At 56.8% G+C, this 25,927-nt stretch overlaps 6 protein-coding genes across 6 annotated transcripts; 3 read left to right on the forward strand and 3 right to left on the reverse strand.

The window, feature by feature from the left end:
* Positions 1 to 1,353: 1,353 nt before the first annotated feature.
* VTJ04DRAFT_2615 (uncharacterized protein) lies at positions 1,354 to 2,321 on the forward strand (the record flags this gene model as incomplete). Its single annotated transcript, XM_069360424.1, has 2 exons — positions 1,354 to 1,420; positions 2,173 to 2,321. 2 exons carry the CDS (start codon positions 1,354 to 1,356, stop codon positions 2,319 to 2,321), a joined length of 216 nt encoding a protein of 71 aa, XP_069221136.1.
* A 46-nt stretch (positions 2,322 to 2,367) lies between these two features.
* VTJ04DRAFT_2616 (uncharacterized protein) lies at positions 2,368 to 6,214 on the reverse strand (the record flags this gene model as incomplete). The annotated part of the gene is made up of 2 exons (XM_069360425.1): positions 2,368 to 5,935; positions 6,000 to 6,214. 2 exons carry the CDS (start codon positions 6,212 to 6,214, stop codon positions 2,368 to 2,370), a joined length of 3,783 nt encoding a protein of 1,260 aa, XP_069221137.1.
* Positions 6,215 to 8,443: 2,229 nt separating this feature from the next.
* Positions 8,444 to 11,056, reverse strand: VTJ04DRAFT_2617 (uncharacterized protein; the record flags this gene model as incomplete). The annotated part of the gene is made up of 1 exon (XM_069360426.1): positions 8,444 to 11,056. One exon carries the CDS (start codon positions 11,054 to 11,056, stop codon positions 8,444 to 8,446), a length of 2,613 nt encoding a protein of 870 aa, XP_069221138.1.
* Positions 11,057 to 12,660: 1,604 nt separating this feature from the next.
* VTJ04DRAFT_2618 (uncharacterized protein) lies at positions 12,661 to 12,943 on the forward strand (the record flags this gene model as incomplete). Its single annotated transcript, XM_069360427.1, has 2 exons — positions 12,661 to 12,795; positions 12,866 to 12,943. 2 exons carry the CDS (start codon positions 12,661 to 12,663, stop codon positions 12,941 to 12,943), a joined length of 213 nt encoding a protein of 70 aa, XP_069221139.1.
* An 11-nt stretch (positions 12,944 to 12,954) lies between these two features.
* On the reverse strand, positions 12,955 to 14,623 carry VTJ04DRAFT_2619 (uncharacterized protein; the record flags this gene model as incomplete). The annotated part of the gene is made up of 2 exons (XM_069360428.1): positions 12,955 to 14,199; positions 14,261 to 14,623. The coding sequence occupies 2 exons, from the start codon at positions 14,621 to 14,623 to the stop codon at positions 12,955 to 12,957; spliced, it is 1,608 nt and encodes a 535-aa protein (XP_069221140.1).
* A 3,121-nt stretch (positions 14,624 to 17,744) lies between these two features.
* VTJ04DRAFT_2620 (uncharacterized protein) lies at positions 17,745 to 25,881 on the forward strand (the record flags this gene model as incomplete). Its single annotated transcript, XM_069360430.1, has 6 exons — positions 17,745 to 20,331; positions 20,405 to 20,802; positions 20,854 to 21,328; positions 21,384 to 24,824; positions 24,882 to 25,786; positions 25,846 to 25,881. 6 exons carry the CDS (start codon positions 17,745 to 17,747, stop codon positions 25,879 to 25,881), a joined length of 7,842 nt encoding a protein of 2,613 aa, XP_069221141.1.
* Positions 25,882 to 25,927: the final 46 nt, after the last annotated feature.

Below are 25,927 nucleotides of genomic sequence, written 5' to 3' on the forward strand. Positions count from 1 at the left end.
AGGTAGGTAAGTGGGGCAGTCGCCTCAAACGACCAGGAATCATCAGCCTCAGCCCGCAGCCTGAGATGGCTGTATAAGTCGAGGGTTTTGTCATGAGTAGGCGGGCGTGCCAGCATTGTGCCAACAGTATTGGTCATGGCTGGAGTAGTAGTTGGGAGGAAGGCTGCAGGTGGTGTCGACAAAGATCATAGTATTTGTGGTGTATCCATACGCAACATATCTGGATGTCGATGGCCATCTATCAACAGGCAAGACGCCTGTGTTTGGGGAGACAATAACTCGGCGCAGCTCTGTAGAGGCTGTTTGGAGGTGAGCAAGGGAATGCTCAAACACGAAAACATTGTGAAAAGGACGCTCACCTGTGCTTGGGAGGAGATTACCATGAACAATTCTGCGTCCTTTCCACCATTTACAAAAAGCAAGGCCAGTATGAACAACAGCCACGGTGAGTGCCAAGAGCGCAATTATTGCTTCGGGTGTCATTTTTCTTTGCGAATGTCTGGGGAGAGAAGGAGTCCCAGGAAGAGGAGATCTGGTGACAACACCAGTCGTTGAGTTGGAGATCGAGGAAGAGAGCTTATGGAGGTTACCTACCAGAGCTACCGTGCCTCTTTAAACAGAGGTCTGTCCTGGCGTCGTGACCGAGCTTAACCTAGCACCTTGATGGTGATGGTTTGCCCATTGACACCACCTGTCTGGGCTGGCTCTGGGTAATGTTGGCATACAAGGCCTCGGCCAATCGGCGTTTATCGTGCGGCCAGATGTACCCGAACGCCCGAACGTTAGACGCGATTCATGACGGGATTGGACACACCCGTGGCGGCCTGCGGGGGAAGATGCTCGTGCATCTTCGCCGTGGTCTGGGGCACCATTTTCTTCCAGCCCACCACTTCTTACCGCAAACACAGATTCACTGAGCCTCCACCTGCCGTTTCTGTGTCGCCCTCCCGCTCGTTAAACCCGGGAATGCCCAGCGGTCAAGTATGAAATCCGCGCCGCGGCTAAAAACACCCCCCTTTGGCTGAAAGCACCCCGTTGATCCACGCTTGGTACCCAACCCCCCCCCCCCCCCCAGTCCTCAGAGGTCAGCGTAGTCCTCCTACAACTGCCCTGGACGAGTGAGGGAGTAGTGTATCGACCTCGTTTTGCTTAACGAGGCTCATATCCAATACACGCCCCGCCCAGCGAGACCACCGCTGCTGGGTATGCCATTTAAACATACGCAGCCAAAAAGACCAGTCCCCATATGTACATACTATGTACCCAAAAGCTTTGATTCCCGGGCTGAGCATACCTCACTAGGACTTTGGGACTCGCCTCTCCTTGTTCTCCGGCGGCTCGGCCCTCCAAGCCATGGGTCTTGGCAACTGCCTCTCGAGCCCCCGCGTAAGCATGGACATGCTGTGTCCAGACGAGGGAGGTAATGTTTTCCTGGAGTAGGGTGCTACACGTCTGTTCGACTGAGCCAGGGTCTTCTCGCCATCCGACTGAGGTTCAAATGCAGATTGGCATGTAGGCTCACTCCGTTTTCCCACGCCAGGGCCCTTGCTGCAACCTCCGCAGCATTCAACACCTCATCTGGCTGACTCGATGAGTGGTGGAGATCCCAACGGGTCAGTCAAGAATACAGACCCCGTGAGGAAGATGTCTCCGGTGTGTACGTTATTGGTGCAGACAAACCAAGGTGCACAGAGTAGGGGTGGGCCGCTTTGTGTGGCATCAAGCAACTTGACGAGACTCTCAGAGGTTAGCGGAGATGTGCCTGAGCAGAATCAAACACATCTCTTGGCAGCTTTTCGAGGCTGGAATGCAAGTTAAAACTAGGAACCTGGAAGCTGAGTATACTGACAAAATGCTGCAGAGCATGCCTAGGTGTTTGAAGAGAGTGCAAGAAAGATTCTCACTGGGCTGGGGCGTGGCAAGAAGAGGTTTGGACTCCGTTTACGAGATTCAGCATGGGGATTTGACAAATCTCGACATGAGCCCGAAACCACCTACCCTTGGGATACTTGTCCATCCTGGACCAAGTTGAAAACAAAGATTCTTGCCATACACATGGATGAATCATAAAACACCTCAAAATCTCAACAATATTCACGTTGAATATATCTAAGCCTCATCCTAGAAGACCAAGTTCACTACGCTAGGGAGCTCCGTGAAGACAAGCTCTAGGTAAGACCACCCACCCATCCATCCATGCACGAAAACCAAATACGAAAACGCCACACGACCACACAACCACATACCATAATAACAGAACCCAAGAAGAAAGCACAAACCCCCAACTGCATTCATTCATCCATCCATCCAACACACCCTAGACAAGACAAAACACCCATCTCATCAATCAATAACACTCAGCATAGCTCAATAAGGCGGCCTCGCAACCGCCCCTCCCTTCTCCCTCCCCAACGACCCCAGTCCCCCAAGAAACCCAGCGGCAGACGACGACAGCGACGACCCAGAAGACGATCCCACCACCGCCGCACCACCGTCCTCGCCAATCCTGGCATCAATCCCCCTCAACAACGCGTCCAAATCCATCGCCTGCGGCGGCGGCGGCGGCGGCGGCGGAGGCATTGTGGACACCGACGCCGCCCTCTCACGAGAGTGCGACCGCGAGTGAGACCTCGACCGCGCCCTCACCAGCCCAGCGCCCAACCCCTGGCCGGGAGAGTCGCTACTAAGCCCGTGTTTGCCGCCGCCCTTGACGCTCCTCCGCGACGCCGAGGTCGACGGCCTCGGCGAGATGGGAGGGAAGACGCCGCTGGTGTTCGGTGTGACGGGGGAGAGTCGACTAGCTCCGGCGTCCGAGGGGACGCGGGATAGGTTGCTTGGAAGAGGCGGGACGGGAGGGATGGCGCCGTCGGCGGCGACAGGGACGGGGACGACGACTTCGGAGTCGTGGGTTGGGTGAGAGCTCAGTGGCCCGCCGCCAGAGGCGGATGGACGCCGTTCCAGGGAGGCGCCGCGCGAGCTGGGACGGGGATGGGAGAAGTTCTGCGGCGGCTGGGTTGCTTGTGAGGGATGGAGGTGAGGAGCGTGGGAGTGGAACATGCTGGCTGTGGGTGTTGTTGCGTCTGTTGGTCCGCCAGGACCGCTGGTGGTGGCTGGGTTGAACGACAACTCGCTGGCCGTCATGTCGTAGCTAACGAGGCTGTCCGAGCTGGTCGAGTCGTTGTCACCGGATGCCACTTGAGTGGTGCTGGCGGCAGCTGCTGCTGGAGCGGTGGGAGGCGGGACCGACGGATTCACACCTCCCGACAGGACGAGCTTGAGCTGCTCAACTGATGCAACGGGTACTTCGAAGTTGTCGCCGTTGGTGAGTACCGCGGGCGCAGCAGAGCGAGCGCTGCGGAGGGATGACTTGCGCATCCTCTGCGGCTCATGTCCCCCTGCACCAGCTGCAATTCCTGGAGACGACGATGGCCGAAGGTTGACCCGACTGCCATGCGGTGAGGTCCGCTCAGGACGAAGGTTGTCCCTACCATTCAACCCCGCGCCACCATTAGCATGCAGCCGATGATGCGTCGCCGTAGTGCCGGACCGTGACCCATTAAGCGACGCCGACTTGCTCGCCGTCTGGGCAGCAGCAATAACAGCCTCACGGCTCCACTCAGCGAGCATCTCCTCGCGGAACTGTGGTGGCAGCTCATTGTCTGCTTCGATAGTCGGGATGGCATTCAGCGACGAGGAACCCGCCGGATGTGAGAAGCTGCGCCCAGGACTACCCGCTGGGCTTTGAGGCGGCGAGTTGGCTTGGTCCTGGTAAGCAGCGCACACAGCATCGACAAAGGCCAGCCTCTCATCGAAGGGGAGCAGGGCCTCAGACTCGATCTCGTCAGTCTGGAGCCGCGGCTCCGCAGACGTCACGCCAGGGGTGCCAATCCGGTCAAGCGGTGGCGCTGGCACGTGGATGCCGTCGACCCAGAAGTGTTTGCTCCTGCGCCGAGAGATCTCGTTGTGGATGACTCTGCCGACCACGGACCCTTCAAAATCGAACCGCTCGGTCACAACCCAGAAGTAGCCGTGCACCAAACTGCCGAGGCGGACCTTCTGGACCGGCGTCTCGGCGTCTTGGATGTCCTCTTGGAGTCGGAAGATCATGGGCAGACCAGACCGAACCGCGTTGACGCCCAGTTTATTCACCAGCTTGACCAGCAACACGTGAAGGAGCACAATGTCGCTGTCGTAGTCGATATACTGAATGGCATTATCGTAGATTGCCAAATGAAGCAAGTTCAAGATATGTGTCGCGCGCTGCGCCTTTGCACCATTCTTGATATCGCGGCCCGACGGACTCGGCACCGGCCGGCGAGAGAGCGTAGGGGTTTGGGGCTCACGAGCCTTGGGCGACGCTCGGACGGTGTCGTCCCAAGCCCGGGCATCTCTGTTCGACGTCTCGCGGTCCAGCCACGTCAAGAGAGCATCGACATAGGCTTTCCGAACAAGGCCATCAGGGTCGCGAAGCAGCCATTGGGTACCGTCCCAGACATGAATCGGCACCCGGCTGCGCGACAGGGCTGAAGTGCCCGCGCCCTGTGGGTTGGCGACGAGCAGAACTGACCGGATAGCGCGGAGGGCGGCGATCTTAGTGACTGCTAAAGCAAACAAGGAGTCTGCGTGATTATCGTCTGCGTGAAGAGCGGGGCCCGACGACTTGGGAGACCCGTCGGCCTTCTCACCCTGGGGAGATCCTGAGCGGCTGCCAGACCGCGAGGGCTTGAGTTTCTGCAGGATGATTGCCACCATATCCGAAATCTGATCCGCGTAGTAGATATGGGTAGCCAGACTACCGATACACTCCTGCAGCCGCCAAAGGAGTTCAGTCCGTTCAGCGGCAATGTTGTCGCCTTTTCCGGAAGACGCAGCAGTCGCAGGACGACGCCGTGGGTCGGCCAAATCAGCACGCATGACGCTCGGGTCTCCAGGGAGCTGAACAAGCTTCCGAATGTGTGAGATGAGATGAAGCAGCACGTCCATAACACTGAGCCCAATCAGGTTGATGTCTGAACGGAGCAGCGCGCCAATCATGGCAACCAGCACATTGTGGTGACGCAACGACTCGTCCGTCAAGGGTTGCTGGACGAGAAAATCGACAGTTGTGACGAGAATGGTGAAGCGGTCGGCAACCGGCGCCCAGCGAGCGGCCAGCAGGAACATCTTAATGGCCCAGCCGGCGTCGCGGCCAGAAGCGTCGGTGCGCACAACCAGTTCGTCCTGGGCAACGCGTTCCTGGATAAAACGGAGCAACGCAAGCGTAGCGGAGTGTATCTGAGAACGACCGGAAGCGCTGAAGATTTGGCGTAGGCATTCCATGGCGAGGACACCGGTATCCTCCTCGTCCAGTTTGTCCATATCCACAGCCGTCGGAGCGAGGGCCAAGGGGTTGGCAGCTGACTCGCTCTCTGCAGTCTGCACGGTAGCGATACTAGTACGACGCCGGAGCAATGAGCCCCCAATCTTCTCCTCCAGCTCGGCGCGTTCGTGGAGAACATCGAGGAAATCTTCATTGTCGGTCCACAAATTCTCGAGGATCATGGGCACGGCAGCGTCGTATTGCTGGGTAGTGGCTGATGAGAGGGCATCGGAAGCGGCGATGCTGCGGATGGCGCGCAGACCAGCGTTCCTCCAGCGCAGCGCCACGGGTTTGCTTGGTTCACGACCGGGTGACGCCCGGGTCGAGGCAAGGGAAGCGTACTGCTGGACGACAGAAAGATATTGGCGCTGGTAGGCCTGCTCGGCCATAAGCGACGCGGGCTCATGGTGGGTGCAGAAGGCAGCAAATGTGGGTAGCGAAGACTCGATCATGGTAATGTCGTGCGACTTGAGAACCTGCTCGAGGATTTGCAGGACACATGATGCGAAGAGGGGCAGGTCTTTGGGGGTCTTTTCGATCAGGGCTGTGAGGATCTGAAGGGTGACCTGGACATTTCTGCGAGGGGCGTCAGCAGGAGGAATTGAGCATGTAGAACGGGTGGAGGGGCATGTGGACCTACCCTATCCGCTGGCGGTAGACATCGCTGGCCGTCTTCTTCTCCAAGAAACTGCCAACCTTCTGGATCTTGGAGCGGCGAGACTGCGCGTAAAAAAGCAGGTAGCTGAGCTCGCTCGAGTTCGGCTTAACGTCGACGGCGCCCTTGGTGGTTCGTGGGTAGCACTTGAGCACGAGCACCTGGTGCTTCGGGCGACACTTTTGCTGGATGGCGTGCATGGTGGCGGGGGGTTGGGCAATGAGAACGGCAGCAGCAAAGAAGGAACAGGGAAGTTCAGAAAATTGGCGGAGTATATGCCTCGGATGCCCCGGAAGTGGCCGTCGAGGCCGGAGTACGCAGTCGGGAGTCGAGCCGTGGGGATGGATCGGGTCCCGGGGGACTGGGACAGGTTCGATTCGCTTCGGATTTCGAACGGGGGACCGGTCCCTCGATGGCGCTCGCGACGTCACTCTCGGCTCTGCCTGGGACGCTGGGGAACGGAAGCCAACGCTACGGTGTCGGTCGGGTTATCCCGGCACTCCGGAATCCGAGGAGAGAAGATCAATCGTCATGGGCGGCACCCTCGTGGGAGAGGGGAATGGAAGTCGTGATGGGTGGTGAGGATGGATGGCGGGCAGTGGCGGGTTGTTGTCTGTCAGCAAAAAGTTCCTGGCAATCTTAAGGTTGCGGCTACGTCCAAGTCATCCATCCATTTCCAGTTCCATGGCATTTAGCGCAATTGCTGCGTGGCTGGGCTGTGTCATGCATGTAATGCGCGTAATGACAGGGATCTGTCATGACGCGCTTACTCGGAGTCCACAGCCAAAATTGAGACCCACTTGCCGTTCTCGGGCTGGTTCGGACGACGTGGTCTGAAATGTTACGGTAATCTGTAACGCCAAGTGTCCGGAAGCCCACTTCAGCTGAGCCTGGCGAGATCGAGTCCCACCGAAGTCCCACTGCCCCGTTCCAAATCCAGCCCAACGACATTTCCATCGAAGCCAACCCGAAAAGCCAAACAGCCCGTTGCTTCAAACAGGTCGGATCTGCCACCAAACACGCACTTGGAACATCTGATGGAGGTCGAAGCTGTGGCATTGGATCCATGTTTCCCGGAGAATTTTCAGTCCAGATCTCCCGATGTTTTTCTGTGCGTTCCGAGAATTCCGTGGTTTTGTTCATTCTGTCATCCAGCAATGGAATTGGGCAAACGCGTCAGCCGCATGTTTAATTTCCCAATCACACTGTTCCTTCGTATCGATATCCAGCCTTGACATGTTCGGACTGGACAATGGGACTTTGGCGGGTAAAGGCATGCTGCCGGCCGCTGATTTTGGGTTGCCGCAATTGAAAGCCACACATTGACTCTGCTGCCCGACTCGGTTTAATGGTTGGGTGATGTGCTCCTAACGGAGGAAAGAGATCATCCGTCAGGAGACAATCTTCTCGCCAATGTCTCTTCATCATTAAACATCTCTAATTATTTGTCCATCCTTCCACAACCCCCTTTTTTCTTCAACTCCCCAAACCTCCCAATGCCACTTGGCAACGGCGCCTCTCCCCGGATCCCCGCGTCAGCCACAGAGAAGAATTGCTTCCCCGCCAAGATCTGCGCCGAGAGCCCGCGATGTCCTATGAGACGTCATCCAAAGCCTCAAAGTGGCAAGTGATGAGGATCTTTGCCGTTCAAAAAGGGGATCTTCGCGTTCGAGGAGACAATGCGGGGCAGGGCTTCATCCAACATAGGTTATCCTTTGCGAAGTCACACTGTAGGATGGAATAGGTAGATGCATTGTGTGACAAGCAGTTCTGGGTCAGGTGCGTACGTATGTATGTACCTGGCCTAGCTGGAACGAACCTAGGTCTACAGAGTACAAAGAAAAAGATATGCGAGTGACCATTTTCTTTCTACAACCATATCTCCCCAGAGTCGACCGTCTGTAGCCCATGTGTTACAACAACACTCTTTGTTGGGATGTTTGGCATACCCCGAAGGAGTCAACAAAGCCAAACGAGTCTTCAAGACAATGCCATTTTTGCCAACAAGGGCTTGCTGATAATAAACCATTCAGTCCAAAATTACCATCAACAGTTCCACGAAGTAATGATGATCATCTTTTTTCATGTAACTATTCTTATGGACACACCAACTCCTAGCCACCTCCTGCTTATCGAGAGACAGCCATTGCCATCCTCCGTTGAGAAGCTCAATCCTGAAAAAAATATCCTGAGAATAGTGAAGCACACCGTTTTCTCCAAACAATAACTCAACGCCCCCTTTCTCCTCGGTTCCTTGACTCTCCTCCTAACAACCCATGAAGCCAAACGGCCCTGTACCCAGCCCTCCAACCTTGTAACCATCCCTTTCACTCCGTTTACCCCAGTCGAAAATGCCAATAACTATTCCTACTCCAACTAACCGATGTAAGCCAACCCCAACCTCTCCGCTCCTCCACTAACTCAGGTATTCAAATAAAAGCCGGCGACGATCCCTCCGTTCCCTTCACCATCCCAGAAAGAGACGCCATGCCCTTTCCCCCTCCACCCCCACCGCCGCCAAACTGCTTCATGAACGCCTCTGTGAGGCCCGGGCTCGACAGCACCGATGCCGCCGGACTCGCCACACCCGAACCCGTGCCCGGACCCGGACCCGGGCCCAGACCAACCGGGGTATGCACGCCCGTCCTCGGCCGCTGCCGCATAATCCGCAACGGCTCCGGTCTCAGCTGCGGCGACTCTTGTTGCTGACGGAGCTTGCTCTTGGGCGGGATGGGAGGCGGCGTTGCATGCTGTTGGGCATGAGCCTGGTAGGAGGGGTTGCGGTTCTCGTTGGTGTGGGGGACATACGATGCGGTGTCCCAAACGGATTGAAGCTTCGCGTTGGACCGAATGATTTCATTTTCGGGGGTATAATGCTGTGTTGCTGTCGACGGAGGCAGGTTTGGCTCAACTTGCTTCAGGGGGCCGGTCGGATAGTAGTAGTCGATCTGATGCTTCTGCTGTTGCTGTAATACGTTGTGCCTGTGTGCAGCGGGATGGAAAACGTCGTGGTCGGCTGGCTTAGCTGGACTGGCATTAGGATCGTCGCCATAGTTGGAGTCATCGTCCTCATCCGAGAGTCGGCCATCTTCCACTTGCGCCGCCTCTCGAATATGGCCCAGTCCGGCGCTATGGTAATTGTGGCGGTGCGAGCCTGCTGTGTTCCTGAGCTGTCTGCCCTGGCTGGCAGAGTCTCCCCACTCGTTGGTCCCGGTGATTTTCTTGCTGGGCGAGGCCATCGCTTTTTGGGCCTCCAGCTTGCCGACATGCGCCGACAAGGACAACATCCAATCGGTCGAACTCGCAGCTGACGGGTCGCGATGATGACTGTGTGCCGCAGATGATAGGCCATTGTCGATAGCACTCCTGAGAGGCCCAGCCTCGTCCTCTTCGTCCGACGACTGCACGCTCTCCGAGTATCGGACTGAAGTCTCCGCAGGCTCAACATCATCATTCTGGGCAGAAGGGTCAAGCCAACGCTTCTTCTCTCTGTCCCACTTATCTTCCTGCTCGTCCTCTCTAGCATTCCAGTCTGTTCCGCTGGAGTGTCGAGCCCAGACTTTCTGCTCCTCCTCCATCATGGACCTCTTAAGGGCCCGCCGGTATGAGCTCTGGGTTCGGAACAAATGGTTCGAGGCAGGGCTGGCGGTGCCACTTTCGCCAACAACCGCAAAATTACTCGGGGATTCCTGTCGCTGATGCCCCAGCTTCCGCCATGCGCGGCTGTTGCTGCTTCTGCCAGTCCCCTCGTCATCTTCCACCCAACCTTTCCTCTCCTCAGCCTCCTCCCTCCATCTTCTCTGTCCCAAAACGTCCGTGGACATCGACGCCGACCGCTCCCAAGTCTGATTAGTTCTTCTCGCAGGGTCAGAACCAACAGGTGGCTTCTTGGAAGACCGCGTCGGCGTGTTCACGATCGTTGTCCTCACCGACGAAGACGAAGTTCGCGAATGACAACGCCATGGTTGCTCATCGTCCGATTGGGAGGGAACGGGAACATGCCGGATCGTGTCAGGGGTTTTGCTGCTGTCATGATAGCTGCTGTCCGCCGAAAGACCATACTTCTTCTCCTGAACTTCATGATGTTCGTTCGCAAAAGCCGAAGGCAACGCCCGGCCATCGCGTTCCCTCATACGTTTCACCAACGCTGAGTAGATCCTGTCGCTGCTGACCATGGGCCTAGGTGCCGTCGCTGTTTCCCCTTCTCCATGTACATCAGCACCGTCGTTTGTGAGTTCACCAAGCGTGCGCCTCCGAATCGTCGGTCCGGTATCACCATTTCTCCCTGCGCCAGGGGATTGATCGCTCTCCCCAACCACACCCAGTCGTTCCTGCAGCTGCTGTTGCAGCGCCATCTGCTTCGCTTCCCACTCGCGCCACTGTCTCTGCTCAACGCTGGTGAGAGTGCTGGGCCCTGAATGGAACCAGCTGGTGAGCGAAGATGATGATACCGTGTCGTTGCTCTCGGCGGTGGAGGAGGAGGGATTGCGATTCGACTGCACGTTATCGCTGGCATTGTTCTTGTCCTGATTGTTGACCATGGAAGTGGTACCGGTAGCGGGCTGAGGATTCTCCTTTCGATCGTTGGACGGGTTGCTATGTTGGTCATATCCCTCGACGCTCACCTCACGCGAGCGTGGGAGCATTTTTGTTGGTGTCGGGGATCGTACAATAGTGATTGTCCTGGAAGGGGTGCTGCGAAGGGCTGCTTTCTGTGAGGGCGTGGTTGGTGCCTGGCCGTTTTCGTTGGCATGGTTATGATGGTCAACGCCGCCAACATTACCCCGGCCATCATCATAGCTGCCAGAAGGGTAGAGGATGGCTGGAATATCGGGGCTACGTCGAGACGAGATATGCTGCGGCGGGAGCTGCGCTTCCTTGCCTCCGTTGTGTCCAGCTCGATCACGGTCCTCGGATCGATGCTGATCACGACTCTGGCTCGAAGAGGAGCCAAACAAGCTTCTCAACTTGGTCCGGAATACGCGCGATGCCTTCCTCGCCTTCAGTTTGAGCGTTGGTCTCTCAGTAGTATCGCCATGCATTTTGTGTAGCCGAGTCGTTTCTGATGCTTCGTGGTTTTCCATGTCGTCGTCAATCGATTCGTCTCGGGACGAGGACATGCGTAGGCTCATAGATGCTTCCGACCTGCGGTTGCTGAAAGTGTGATGTCGCTGACCATGAGAGCTCCACGAGCCAAACCATGATGACGGCGTTTTTCTGTGTCTGTCTCGGACTGTCGTAGCACGGCGGGTTTGCGTGGGGTTGTCGTCATCATCGTCATCGTTCTCCGGAAGATCAGCAAGCCCGACTGTGTTGGGTTTCGAGAACGACCGATGATGTCTACGACCGAAGGAAAGGAAGCTCATTGATTTCGGTGATCTCAATCCAGGAATCGCCACCTCCATTCCAGCCTCTGAAGGCTTGTCCTTTGCAGCGTCAACAGGAGCGGGATCCGACTTGAATCGCCTCCTAACCAATGCTCCCGATGTCAACGAGCCTGAGACTTGCCCGTTATCAATTCTGTCCTTGAGAGACCCGGAGGCAAGGAAATTCCCACCACGTCCTCGCAAATCTGAGACGGATGACTGTGACCGACGCAAACCACGGCGGCTCTGATGACGAAAGGAAGACGGCATCGACGCAATATCGTCAATCGGAGTGTAATACTCGTCGCCGGCTAAGAGGGCGTCGATGTACCCCCGGGCGGTTTGAGATAGGGGGAGAGGAGCTGTCGTCCGGGCTCGGTCCGGAGGAGAACCGGGATGTTCTCCGGAAGAGACACCGTTCCGGCCATCTTCCAGCACCGAAGATGAATCGCACGAACCCACGAATCGAACACTCTGTCTCCGGGACAAGGGATTCTGATGGTCCTCCTCTCTGTCAGCATTGTGACTGCCCCTGCTACCAACATCCCCCATGACTTACAGCAGAAGACATAGGGAATGCCCCTGTTAGATCGGAATGTGCACGGGACTGGGCTCGGGTGTATGCCTCCCAAGCAGCGATGTGGGCGTCCCGGCTGGCGACAGCCGGGTCGAGGTGTTGGAGGATGACGATAGGATTGTTCTTGCTGCGGTGATGGATAATGCCAGAAGAAGAGGATGATGATGACTTGTGGTGGTGGCGGAGCCCCAGTTTAGACTTTGTGCTGCGCCGGCGCAGCATGGGAAGAAAGGAGAGAGGGACAAAACAGGTAGAAGAAGTAACAGGACCGCTGGCCAGTCTGAGATGCCGTGGAGGTCAGGAGGTTTCGTGGTTCCTGGGATCACTCGCCTGTGTCCCCTGACGCATGAGTAGCAGGATTGTTGTCTCAGTCAGTAACAGTCCCTGTTGAGAAACCGAGACGGGATGTCGGTAGCACGACGGGGTCGAAGTCGAGAGAGTGATAGCTGTGGCAAGCAAATCAAGCTTTCTAAGATGGGGAACGAGACAACACCGACATAAACAAGATCTGTGTCCATGATCACCAGGCCATCCAGGGGCAGGAAGTTTGGACGACAAAATATCAGATGGAACCATTTGGGCAGCCATCACAAACAACGACACCGGGGAGGCGTGGGAAGGAAAGGAGCGCCCCTTCTGAGAGGTCCCCTGCCACCATAAGGTTGGAAGGTAGAGAGGGAGGTAAGGCATTGAGGGCCCAACAATGAAGTCATGGAAAGTGGTCTCGGAGTTTAGAGAATTGCGCGTGACATTGATGACGCTCAACCGCAGCTACCTCGAGCAACTAAGATGCATACCAACCCTACTAATGTGTCCCAAACCCATGAGGTGCCTTAAAGTACACGAAGAGATGCCGTGACTGCCGCAAAACCCATTCCCAATAATCCAAAAACACAAAACACAAAAAGGAAAACTATCGACCCCAACCAAGCGACACTTGCAATGCATGCACTCCACAATGCCGCATCAAGATACGACTCTCATGACAACTTGACGCTTAGGCAGTGACCTGCTCCAAGAAGTCCTTGAGCTCCTCATCGACGAGCTCGTGGATCTTCTTGGAGAACTCCTTGGCCTTGGAGCGGAGGTTGGCGACGCCCTTGGCGACCTTATCCGAGGCGACATCGATGTCGTTCTCGATCATCTCCTCAAGACGCGAGACAGCATCATCGAGGTCGAACTTGTCCGACTTATCATCGGCCTTGCGCTCAACCTTGTAGCCGCCGGCCTCAACGATGGCAGTGTAGTTGTTGCAGCCGCCGCCGTTCCAGGCGAGCAGGTTGGGAGTGTCCTTGGGAATGTCAGACAGAGCGCCCTGGGTGGCGATCTTGATGAGGTTGTCCTTGAGCTTCTGAGGGGTGATGGTGGCCATGCCGTACTCCGAATCGGCATCGGGCTGCAGAGACAGGTAGTAGGCGAGCAGGCCGGCAATGTGGGGCGAAGCCATCGAGGTGCCCGAGATGGTGTTGGTGGCGTACTTGGAGCCGATCCAAGTGGACAGGATGCTCAGACCAGGGGCGAAGATGTCAGTGCACTTGCCATAGTTGGAGAAGTAGGCACGGCTGTCATCGATGGCCGAGGCACCGACGGTGATGGCCTTCTCAGCAGCAGCGGGCGAGTAGTTGCAAGCATCGGCATTGTCGTTGCCGGCGGCGACAGCGAAGTGGACACCGACGGAGACGGCAGCGTTGACAGTATCATCCAGGGCACGGGTCTTGCCACCGCCAAGGGACATGTTGGCGACGGAGCCCTTGAAGCCCTTGCGTTTGCCGTCCTTGGCAGCCTTGACCTGCTCGAGGTGCGACTTGGCAGCCCACTCAACGCCGGCGACGACGTCGGCCATGGTACCAGAGCCGTTGGAGCGGAGCACCTTCACAGCGTAGACATTGGCCTTCTTGGCAACACCGTACTTCTTGCCAGCGATAGTGCCCGAGCAGTGAGTGCCGTGGCCGTTGCCATCCTCATCCGAGTCACCGGCGGGAATGGTCTTGCCCCAGTGGGCGCGGCCTTCGAAGTCGACGTGCTCGATGTTGGTACCGGTGTCAATGACGTAGACGTCAACGCCCTCACCACCCTCAGAGGCGTAGAGATACTTGTTGAAGGTGGAGAAGCCGAGGCGTTCCCGGTGCGAGATACGGGCCAGACCCCAAGGGGCAGCCTTCTCAACGTCACCGTCGCACTTGCTCTCCTCCTCAACGTAGCGCATGGTATGGACGACGCTGTCGCGCTCAATGTACTCGACCTGGAGAGAAGGAATTAGAACGTGGGTTAAACCAGTGAAAGCAATGCATGTGGTTACTTACATCCGGGTGCCTCCGGACCTTCTCGATGACCTCGTCATCAAAGTGGCCCGAGTAGCCGATGAAGTCGGAGCCGATCTTGTAGGTGTGCTTCAAGCCGCGGAAGACGTCATCAACCAGGCCACGCTTCCGGAGGTCGGCGCGCTGCGCCTCACGGTTCGAGTGAATCTCCTGGATCCAAGCATGGTGGGCCTGAACCTTGTCGTCCTTGACATGCTTCTTGAACTTGATGATGTACGAGTTGGGGACAATCTCGGCGTTGGAAGACGAGAGAATGGGAGCGGCATCACTGTGGATGGTGTCGACGCTGGCGCGCGGCGCAGCAGCGACGCAGGCCGCGAGCGAGAGAGCGAAAAGGCCTCTCATGGTGATTATCGTGTTGATGAAGTCGAGAAACCGGCGACTTCCAGTGACAACCGATATGACCTGGATAACAAGCAGGACAACAAAAGAAAACAAAAACTCAAGTCGGGAACCGGATGTCCGACTCGAAAATGAAAGACGAAGTAGCTGACGGACTTCCCTCCACTCCTTCTCGATGTCTGTGGAGAGAGATGTGATTGATGATGAGCGGCGATGGAGGAGGAGGATGGACGAGGGAACGAGCAGCAGCTGGAAGGTTGGGGAGTCGGCTGATAAAGAGAGCGGCGGAGAGCGGATGCGTCAGACGGGGGATCCACCCTGGTTGCGGTTGCCTCAAGGGTGCAGGGAACAGCAGGGAAACCCGGGGTTGGCAGGCCGCGTGTCGCCCAAAGAAGTTTAGCCGAAGGCGGAGTGGCCAATGATGGCGCGTGGACGATGGGAGGACAGGATGGGGTTCCGACTCCGATAAGACAAGAGGCAAGTCACGAAGGCGAACAAGGCCAGCCTCGGGCCAGGCCACCGCTCATCAGTGACGGTCGCATCATTGAACGTTGCTATCGCGTTTACTTATCCGCCTCCTGCTCGGTGCGGTCACACAGTCAGCCGGATATCCATGGACGATACCGATGACTGCATTGACACAGTGTGGGAGACTCCAGCAACGGGCTCGTTATCATAGGTACCCTGGCGGGCTGGACAACAGCGCACTTGATCGGAGCTGTCCGTCTCAATCCGGCACCTTTGTTGAGACGAGGCTGGCGAGGCGGCTTACCGCCGTGCAGTTGGGACAAACAACGCCCTGGCCCCGGTCATCAGAACGCCCTGTTCTGCAGACGGAAATGCTCAACCAGCAGACCCGCATCCCATGCTCTGAAGGTCCTCAGAACCAAGGTACCTCAGGTACGCCGAATGGAAGGCAACAAATGAGGACCGACGTTATCCCCAATCTGCGCCAAGTACAGCTTACTCCAACACAACTGGTCTACGCGGAGTTCGCGCGGGGAAGCTTCGTCAACTGTTGTCAACCTAAGCACCCCGAGCCGAGCATCGGGCGGTTGAATGGTCGCCACCTTACTTCCCACCCGAGAACCGATCGGATCGCCAGCTGACTGATCATTTTCGGCGGTGTTATCAGCAAGACTGGCAGTCGAGATCGGGGGCGGGAGTGTGCTTTGCTATCGCATCATCCACTGCGGATACTGATGCGTCCTGGGCACTCAACGATCGGCTCGTTGGCTTCTCCGCCTGTTGGGCCCGTCAAGCTGAGAGTCGCTGAGGACCTGGCTGACCCCGGATGCACGGTTGCCAGATCTCGTCGGCAGGGGAGATCTGCCCTGGCGGAGCAAGGGTGCAGCTCCACCTGCCAGACACAAACGGGTCACGAGCAGATTGCACGTGCAGCTTGTCGCATTCGTTCGCCAATCCAGTCCGGGTTGGCGCATTGGCAGCTTGTCGGCCACTGACTCGACGTGCCTTGGTTGTCCATGCTGGCTTGTGGTTTGCTTTCACTTCTGCCTCGAGGTTTGGAATGATGCTTTACCGAAGGGAGAAGACGGAAACCCTAAGATGCGAGTAAGTCTTCACTTCATCCCATGTTGGCAGGATAAAACACGTATGCCACTCTTGGGCCGGTGTCGGCGATTGTGTCCCAGAGCGTTGGACGCATTACATCATAGTTCCGGATCGGACCAGCTCAGTCCCAAAACACTGAACACAACAACACCCGACTCATACACGTGCTCCATGTCGTTAATGACGGCTCTGTAGTGACGTACTTGTCACCGTCCTTCAGGGTTTACTCCTTTCTCTGTTAAGGCGGACAGTTCGTGGTGTTCCTGTGACGTGGTTTGTTGGTTTGTTATGATCAGGGGCCAGGGTGCGGTCAGGACAGACCGCTGCTGACGTGCAGCACTATCTGGGACACGTAACTAACTAGCAGACATGGCGGGCTTCTATGGAACACATTCCCCCTGGTGTCTTCCGATCCTCGAGGCGGTCCCATAATGTGTGTTGGGTCACCTAATAAGTCCCCGTCGATTTATGGAGGCCATAGAAGTGCCTGAGTCATCTAAGGAGTACGTTCAGGACAAACTTGGTTGGCGCTCCCCAAGATATACAGAGAGGACGTGTTCTCGTTGTCTTGGCTACATATGACCAATAGATTCATACCATTTGCTTCACCCAACACGATCAAGCCTGGGAGAGTATTTGGTCTGTTTTGGACTAGAGCCCAGGCAAGGCAATCAGAGCTTTGAACTGAATAACCATAGTATCGTATGTTATCTGGAGGATATGTTGCGTCTTGTCTCAGGTTCAGGAGGCATGTTGTCGCGGATGTCTTCGTAGCGAGGAGAGGGTAAAATCAACCTTACTGTACGCTTGCTGATCCGAGTTGTCAGAAACTCTTGTGTCCAGGCAAATATCAAGAAACGACAACGGGTCAGATCACTCATCCATCTCAGCATTTGGATACCTCAGGCACTTCATCCAGGTCCCCTTTCCAGGTCAACCGACCGAGAAGGTGTGGCTGCCCTTGGATGGAGCTCCAACCTGCCACAACCCCGCACCGCCACACTTGCCCCTCATTGGTCGTCGGGTGTCATTCAGCCCACCCCTGCCCCACGCGGCCCGCAGCCCGACAGCTGCCCCGGACCTCCCGAACAGGCAACCAAAGTCTGGGCAACGTCCAAGACCAACCAACACAGCTTCATCATTCATGTCAATCCTAAGCACAAGGAAATTTGGACGCGCATATCGCTGCCCATCCATTGTTAGTTCACCGTCGTGCACACTGCGCTGAGTGACACTTGGGACAACCAGGTGTCCAAGACTTCAGGATTTCTGCTTCCATATTGCTTCCCCTCTCCCCCATTTCTTTCTTACCTGACTTACCCAAGAACCCAGACATTGATCATCTCTACACAGCAGCCCTGCCATGCTGGCGTAAGCACCTCCAACACGACCCGTTAAGGCCAACGGCTTTCTCCGCCTTCTATTCCATGACGACGTCTGAACTCTGCCTTCCAAGACCCTGGCCGGGTTTTGGAGCCTCCAGCGAGCCCTCGTGCCAGTTTCAACTCCTCAACACTCCTCAACAACTCAAATAATCCATCAGTGACCAAAGATGCTACCCATCCGAGCCCGCCGCTACCGGGCATCCACCTCCGCCTCGACTCTCGAAACCTCCAAGGCCACCGAGGTCTTGCAGACCCTCCTCGACCGCCTCTCGAGCCTCGCAAGCTCTCCGTTAGATAGTGGACACCCACCCCTCGACCGTCTTATCGATCAGATCCGACAGATTCACCAACACATTTCTGCCCTGACTCCTCCCTCTCCGCCCCAGGACGATTTCCGCCGCCTTGGTGGCTTCGAGGCCCTGATTAACGTACTGCGTGCGTTTTCCGGTTTCTACGACCCACACAAGCGAACCGACACCGAGAAACAAGCCGTCTTCAACCTTCTACATGCCGTACTGGCTACCCTCTCGGCCGCCTTCCGTGGGCACCCTGGAAACAGGAGATACTTTCGAGACAGGGTTGAAGGCGGTGGATGGGAGGCACTAGAGCAGACGGTCGCGAGCATTGGCGTTGGGGGTGCGGATGCCGACCTCTGGACGAATGGCCAGTTGTTCGGCAAACTACTATCTTTTGCCCTCGACGACCAGCGGTTCGACGATGTTTGCCGCTCCGTGGCTGCGAGGGTGGTGACAGAACGGCATGAGCAGGCTGCCGAGACTCCTTCGACCGCTGCGGCAGTCTTAGCGCAAAGCCTCAGCGAAATCGATAAGAAGTTGAGAACCATCATCAACCCCACGACCGTGGTTGGTAATCCCGAGATTATTCGCACCGTTGTAGCCTTCTGGGAGACAATCCCTCGGGGGCGGAACATCGAGGTGAACCCAGTCTCAGTCCTGGTGCTCTCAGCGCTTTCGTATGTGGCCTCGGTCTCTACTTTCAACCTTTCTGCTCTCCATGGGACTGGGATTCTGTCCAGATTGCTGCGTCTGCTCTTCCCTCAGGATAGCAGCCCTTTGGTGGACCAAGAAAGGACCAAGGCTCTGCGTTTGTGTGAGTCCTTGATGCAGCTTGGCATCGATCAGCTCGCCGACGCCCAGTGGTTACTTCGCTGCCGGGACCAAACTACTTCTGAGTTCTGCCTGCGTATGACCGAAATGTACGCAGGGCCGCCTTTTTTGCACTTTGACCTCTCGCTCCACGGCCACGCGTCTGTCGAGCTTCCGAACTTAGGCCGCTCGTTCCCACCTCAGACTGCTCCCGGCTACACCTTCACCGGCTGGATCCGGATCGATAGGTTCGACCCCGAATCTCATACGACACTCTTTGGCGTTTTTGACGCCACTCAGACCTGCTTTCTACTTGCCTACCTCGAAAAGGACACCCACAACTTTATTCTGCAAACATCCGTCACTTCCCCCCGACCAAGCGTCCGCTTTAAATCAGTCACCTTCCGTGAGAATCAGTGGTACCACATTGCTCTTGTCCACCGCCGGCCCAAGACCATGGTCGCCAGCAAGGCGAGCCTCTATGTCAATGGCGAGTTCGCTGAGCAGATACGCGCCGCATACCCAAGCCCGCCTCCACCTTCAAACGCCAGCACTGAGAGCTTCGTCTCTTTCACTTCCACCACCCCCAAAACCAACCCTGTCCAGGCTTTCTTGGGAACGCCCCGCGGCCTGGCTGCCCAGCTCGGCCCCGGATTGGTGCAGTCCAAGTGGTCATTGGCAGCCGCACACCTGTTCGAAGACGTCCTGAGTGATGACTTGCTTGCCGTGTACTATCGGCTTGGGCCACGCTACCAGGGTAACTTCCAAGACTGCCTTGGTGGCTTCCAGACGTACGAAGCCTCAGCAGCCCTGGGGCTGCGTAATGAGGTGCTCCATCCCGGCAAGGATGAGAACTCAGACATTCTCAAGGCTGTGCGGGATAAGGCCGGTTCCATTGTCCCTGAACACAGGGTCTTGTTGAGCCACTTTCCCCGGACAGTCTTCACCGCGGACGGTAGCTTCATGGAATCTCTGTTGTTCCGCTCATTGTCGCGGAATGCCGCTGGCAACCTCTTCCACGCCACCGTTAAGGCCGGTGCCGCGGTTGCACTTAATGGTGCTGTTCCTTGCGTTAACGATGCATTGGTCAGAGTTAACGGCACTTCGCTTCTCACGGGAGATACTGTGGCCGCTACGCCATATTACTTGGATGACAACCTTTGGAGGCTTGGTGGTTTCACACCCGTTGCTCTGAAGCTCGTCGAGCGGTCTTCCAGTGCTGAGGAGCTTGTGCGCTCCGTCGAGCTGATGTTCCGCTGCATCGCCAACAGTTGGAGAAACAGCGAGGCGATGGAGAGAGACAAGGGTTACGCCGTCCTCAGCATGCTTCTCCGCGCGAAGCTCGGGTACGGCGTTCCTGGCTCTGATGCTCAGGGACAAACCTGGCGTTTGCCTTTGACAGTCGAGGCACGCGATCGCCTGAGCTTCCAACTTCTCAGTCTGATCCTCCAGTTCGTCGGGTATCAACATGCTGATCCCATCGAGTCGTTCATCATCAACCCACTTGCCTATCGCGTTCTCCTCATCGACCCCGATACATGGCGCCGCTCCTCGCAGGCGACTCAAGAGCTCTATTATAAGCAGTTCGTGACCTTTGCTGTCATGAGCAAGCACCACCAATTCAACAGCCGCAGACTTCTCAGGATGCGTAAGTTTTCACGGGTATTTTGGATGGTAGTTGATAAGGATGGGAGCTCACCAAACACACTCTACAACTGCAGGTATTATCAAGAGGCTCCTGGATGCTATGAAGGCCGAGACCATCTCACAAGATATCCTTCCGCTCTTCCTGGCATCCTTCGAGAGCCTGGTCAAGTGTCACTACAGCGCCGAGGTTCATCGTTCCATCGCCCTGTTCATTACCTATGCCTTCCACACCCCCTCCGGCTCTGTGTCTCGAACTCCCAAGCCGGGTTCTTCGAGCAGCCGGTCCGCTACTCCCGGCCTCGGCATCCCCCGAAGATCTACGGCCGACCTCCACTCCCTCGCCGTTCCTGGCTCCAAGATGCTCACCAAGAAGCAGCTCGGTGTGCGCATTCTGGACATGTACACACGGTTGCTTTGTGAGAAGAACAATGTAACCGACATCCGCAAGTTTGCCAAGACAGTGACAAACAAGGTATGTGCGGTTAAGGCTATGAAGTCATGAGTGCCATGCTGACGGCGACAGTGGCTGCTTTACCTCCTTGCTGAGAATGACCCTGAGGTTGTGGTCCTCGGTTGCAAGATCCTGGCTCGCCTGCTTGTTACGCAGCCCTCAGGTTACACAGCCAAGTTTGCCAGCAAGACAGGCGGCTTTTGGATCATGGCCCATCGCTTGAAGCAGTGGTGGGACATCGCAACACTATGGCCGATTCTCTTCAGCATTCTCTTTGGTTACGACGTCGCCAACATTAACTTTGATAAGTCGTTCGACTTCTTCAGCCTCCTGGAGATCTTTGGTGACAGCAAGGTTGTTTTCCCGGACGCCCTCTTGGTCATCACCGCCATGTTGCAGCATGGCCTTCGAGATGTTCTCAAGTACCAGGACGATCCGGACTCGCCGTCCAAGGAAACTCCTGCCAAATCGGAAGGGGGTGAGCTCCAGGTCGTGCGCAACAGACCCAGGGCCCGGTCTATGGAGCTGGGCCAAGCGCTTGAAAGGAGTGAGTTGTGTTAATGTTTGACTTCGTGTGGGCCATCATTTCTGATATTTCATAGGAACCCAGCTGCCCGACAAGGAGCGAGTAGCGGCGAACGCTGGCGTCCTTCAGACGGTCGTCCGCTTCCTCGCTGACATGCACGCGCGGTCTGTCAACTTTCGAGACTTTGTCCTCTCATCAGACTACATTCGGCAGCTCTTGGCCGCTCTCTACCCGGTCATTGTTAGTTCGGATCCCGTGAGCGCCGAGACGGAACTCAACTCGAAGGAACCCCTCAATTTTGAGGGTGGTGATGTGATAATCCGACCCGTTCCAGGCTCAACCTCCACCGCCATTCCGATCATTCGGACAGCAAATACCCGGACAACAGAGACCCAGGCATATTCATCGAGCCCCGGTCGCGGAACGCCACTCCGGCGACCGTCATCATTCATTCTCGTGCCGTCGGAGTCGTCGCCCCCAACTCCAAGCCCGGCGCGCCTGAACCACGTCATGTCCCCCAAGAAGAAGAGACCTCCGGCTCTGACCATTAGTAATGTTGTGCTGGAAGGGATCTTGGAGCTGATCGTCAACGTATTCACGGATCAAATCTTGGTTCGGAAGGAGTTCCCAGGCTTCGGCCTCTCGCTCAAGATCCCTCCAGGTTTCCAAGAACACCGGGCTTACTTCGAAACGTACATCCTTCGTAACGTGATGACGCAGCTCCGGAACACTATCCAGCTCGATATGAAGGTCCTCACAGAACCAAAGGTGCTGCAAAACCTGGCGCGTTTGAATCTCTACATGGCCGAGGCCGTGTTTGAGGGCTCTTTCATCAATGGCGCCGAGACCATGGTCGAGTTCACGGGTACGCTCCTCGAGTATCTCCAGCGACCTGACGTGTCGACCCTGAAGAGCGTCCGGCTTTGTTCGCCGGCCCTGAACACAATTCGCGTGGCCTTCCTGAAGTTCGTCCTGCTGCGGCTGTCTGACATGGACGACCCTGAAACTAAGGATTCCGAGGCGGCGGCAACCATGGATCAGTTGTTGTACTGGCAGACGGCCATTCTTGGTTGCCTGACGACTGACGACGACTTCATGAAGCTGTTCTGGTACCAGCTCTACGGTAGGCTTGTTGACACGAGGCCAAACGTCCGAAGTGTCGCGGCCATGCTGTGGCGGATCATGCTCGTGCAGAAGCCTGTCGAGTCGACGACCCTTTTGAACAAAATCATGCCCCCTGACAAGCAGTCGCTGGCGCGGGGCTTCGAGCGGCTCACGGAGTTGGACGATGCGGCATTCCTTGAATGGGTGGACCAGCACCGCCCATCGCTTGACCTGCTCTTCTTTGGCGGCATGTCCAAGACCTGGGAGGATTTTGTGGCGGTCGAGAACCAGCGCACCGCTGAGAGCGCCCGGCAGCGTGTAAAACAGCGCAAAGACAAGCTGAAGCAGTGGCACACCGAAGCGCTGGAACGGGATAACGTCTTGCTGCGCCATGAGATGGCAAACAGCGCTTGGATGAAAAGCATTTACTTTACGGAGCATTTCAAACACCAGCGCCTGCTGCAGGATGCCCAGGATGACAATGCGTTCCTCGCTGCCATGTTTGCAAAGATGGAGCGTGACATGTGCCGTCCGGGTGCCGTCTTCAGCGAAGCCCAGACCATTAAGTGGAAGCTGGATCGGACGGAGGGACGGAACCGCATGCGCTTGCGTCTGCTGCCGGAGTACCCTGGCCAGAATCAACAGGAGTTCCAGCCCAAGAAGAACAACAGCGCCGCCAGCAGCACAGCGTCGAAGGCCACTCCAGCACCGGTAGCAGCGGCCACGTCGCAGGGTGCGCGCCCAGCAACCCCAGCGCAAGCTGCTTCGACTGGAGCGCCCGAGATTGCAGCCGAGTCAGAGCCTGACCCAGCCGGCGAAGATCAAGGCGTCACCCCTGAGGACGACTTCGAGATGGTCGAGGATCCCAACGAGCCTGAGGGCGATGATACCTTTGAAGACAAGAACCGCAAGGTGATGCGCCGTCTACAGCAGGGCGACTCTGTCCAACACGTCTTCAACATCTCCCGCATCATCGGCCTCGACGCGTGCGAGGGTATTTTGATTATCGGCAAAGAGGCGCTTTACATCATGGACCATCTCTTCCAGAGCGCTGATGGAGAGATTGTCAATGTCTGGCAGGCGCCGCCGGAGGAGCGGGATCCATTTTCCATTATCATTACGAGTGGCAAGCCGGGCGAGAAACGCCAGACCCCGGGTCAGGGACAGGGCCGCATTGACCAGGAGTCGCGCAGCTGGAAGTGGCAGGACGTGCTCAGCATCTCGAAGCGGCGATTCTTGTTCCGCGATGTGGCCATTGAGATCTTTTTCACTGATGGCCGAAGTTACCTCTTGACTGCCATCAACCCGACCATGAGGGACGAGATCTTTTCTCGGCTGACCGCCATGACGCCGCACACAAGCAACCCAAACCTGCTGCCCAACCCGGAGGATGCATGGCGTCTGGAGAGTTTGCGTTTCACTGACGAGACGTCCCCGCAAACGCTCGGGGCAAAGTTCGGCAGTCTCTTCAACTCGTCGGCCTGGACTCCGGTCATGCGTCGCTGGCAGCGCGGGGAGATCTCCAACTTCCACTACCTCATGCTCGTCAACACCATGGCCGGCCGTACGTTCAACGACCTGACCCAGTATCCGGTCTTCCCTTGGGTCCTCGCCGACTACACCAGTGAGGAGCTGGATTTGACCAACCCGGCCACATTTCGTGACCTCTCCAAGCCCATGGGCGCACAGTCCCCGGCTCGTGCGGCGGACTTTGCCATGCGGTACAAGAGCCTGGCCGAGATTGGCGAGTCACCGTTCCATTACGGTACTCACTACTCGTCGGCCATGATCGTCTCGTCATATCTGATCCGCCTGCCACCCTTCGTGCAGTCGTTTATCCTGTTGCAAGGCGGAACTTTTGATCACCCCGACCGGCTATTCTACTCGATCGAAGGCGCGTGGACTTCGGCGTCGCGGGACAACGGGTCGGATGTGCGCGAGCTGATCCCGGAGTTCTTCTACCTGCCCGAGTTCTTGACCAACATCAACGGGTACAACTTTGGCATGCGCCAGGGAGACGGCGGGCGCGTCGACAACGTCATCCTCCCGCCTTGGGCCAAGGGCGACCCGAAGGTGTTCATCGCAAAACACCGCGAGGCGCTCGAGTGTCCGTACGTCAGCCAGCGGTTGCACCTGTGGATTGACTTGGTGTTTGGGTACAAACAGCGCGGTGAGGTGGCGGTGGAGAACTTGAACGTGTTCCACCCGCTATCGTACAAGGGAGCGCGCGATCTGGACAACATCACAGATCCTCAGGAGAGGCTTATCACGACGGGGATCATCCATAACTTTGGACAGACGCCTCATCAGGTGTTTACCAAGCCACATCCGCCGAGGGAGTATGATCGGTCGCCAGTCAGGAGGTTGGATACGTCGTGGTCGGCGTTGACGAGGGTTTCTTATCCGCTGCTGGGTGGGTTTGCCTCTGATCGTGGTAGGTTTGTGACAGCTGCTGATAATGATGGGACAGAGAGTCGCGAGCGTGTTGCGTCGCTTATTTATGTGCCGAAGCTGGATCGCCTTCTCTGCGCTTCACCCTTCCGCCTCAACCTCCCGCCGCATTATGACAAGTTCTTGGAGTGGGGTTACACGGACAATAGCGTGCGGTTCTACCTCAGCGACAACCGGAAGCCTGCCGGCCTCTTTGAGAACCTCCACATCGGACAGATCTCGACGGTAGCCTTCGCGGACTCCAAGACGCTCATCACTGCCGGTGAGGATTGCGTCGTTTCTGTGCACACGGTGCAGTCATCCCCAAACAAGCCTACTGTGGAGCTGCATTTGCGGTCGTCGCTGTTCGGACACAAGACGCCTGTCACGCATATCGCCGTGTCCAAGGCCTTCAGCACCATCTTGACGATTTCTCAAGACGGAGTCGCGTTCTTGTGGGATTTGAACCGTCTCGAGTTCATCCGCAAGCTGCCGCTCGCAAGGCCCGTGGAATGCGCCAAGATCAACGACGTCACCGGCGATATCATGCTCGGGGCCGGGCAGAACATCATCCTCTACACGCTCAACGGCGAGCTGGTGCTCGATCAGAACGTTTGCTCCGACGGGACAACGGCGGCGGCGCCAGCAACATCCACCTCGGCATCCTCGGACGACTACGTGCACGCGTGCGCCTTCTACGAAGGAACACCCGGCGGGAACGAGTGGCTCGAGAACCAACTCGTCTTCACGGGCCACAAGCGCGGCGTGGTCAAGGTGTGGCGTAAGGCAATCGGCCCGCGCACGGGGCGGTGGCATCTCGAGTTTTTGAGACGGCTGGATCATATCGATCCCAAGAGCGAGACGGGGGCGAACGTGGAGGCGGCCATGACGTGCGTGGCGCCTTTGCCGGCGATTGTGTACACTGGTGATGAGGAGGGCAGGGTGGTAAGTTTTGCTCCTTGTGACTTTGAGGTTGGATTGTGATGCTGACGTTGATTTTGCAGTGGGAATGGAATTTGGGGCAGCGCGATGGGAGATAAGCTAGAGTTTGGTTCGGAGGTGCTTGGTGGAGAGGGGGAGTTATTC

The sequence above is a fragment of the Mycothermus thermophilus genome (genome assembly GCF_041956435.1).
Source record: "Mycothermus thermophilus strain CBS 625.91 unplaced genomic scaffold VTJ04scaffold_2, whole genome shotgun sequence".
NCBI classification, from domain to species: Eukaryota; Fungi; Ascomycota; class Sordariomycetes; order Sordariales; family Chaetomiaceae; genus Mycothermus; species Mycothermus thermophilus.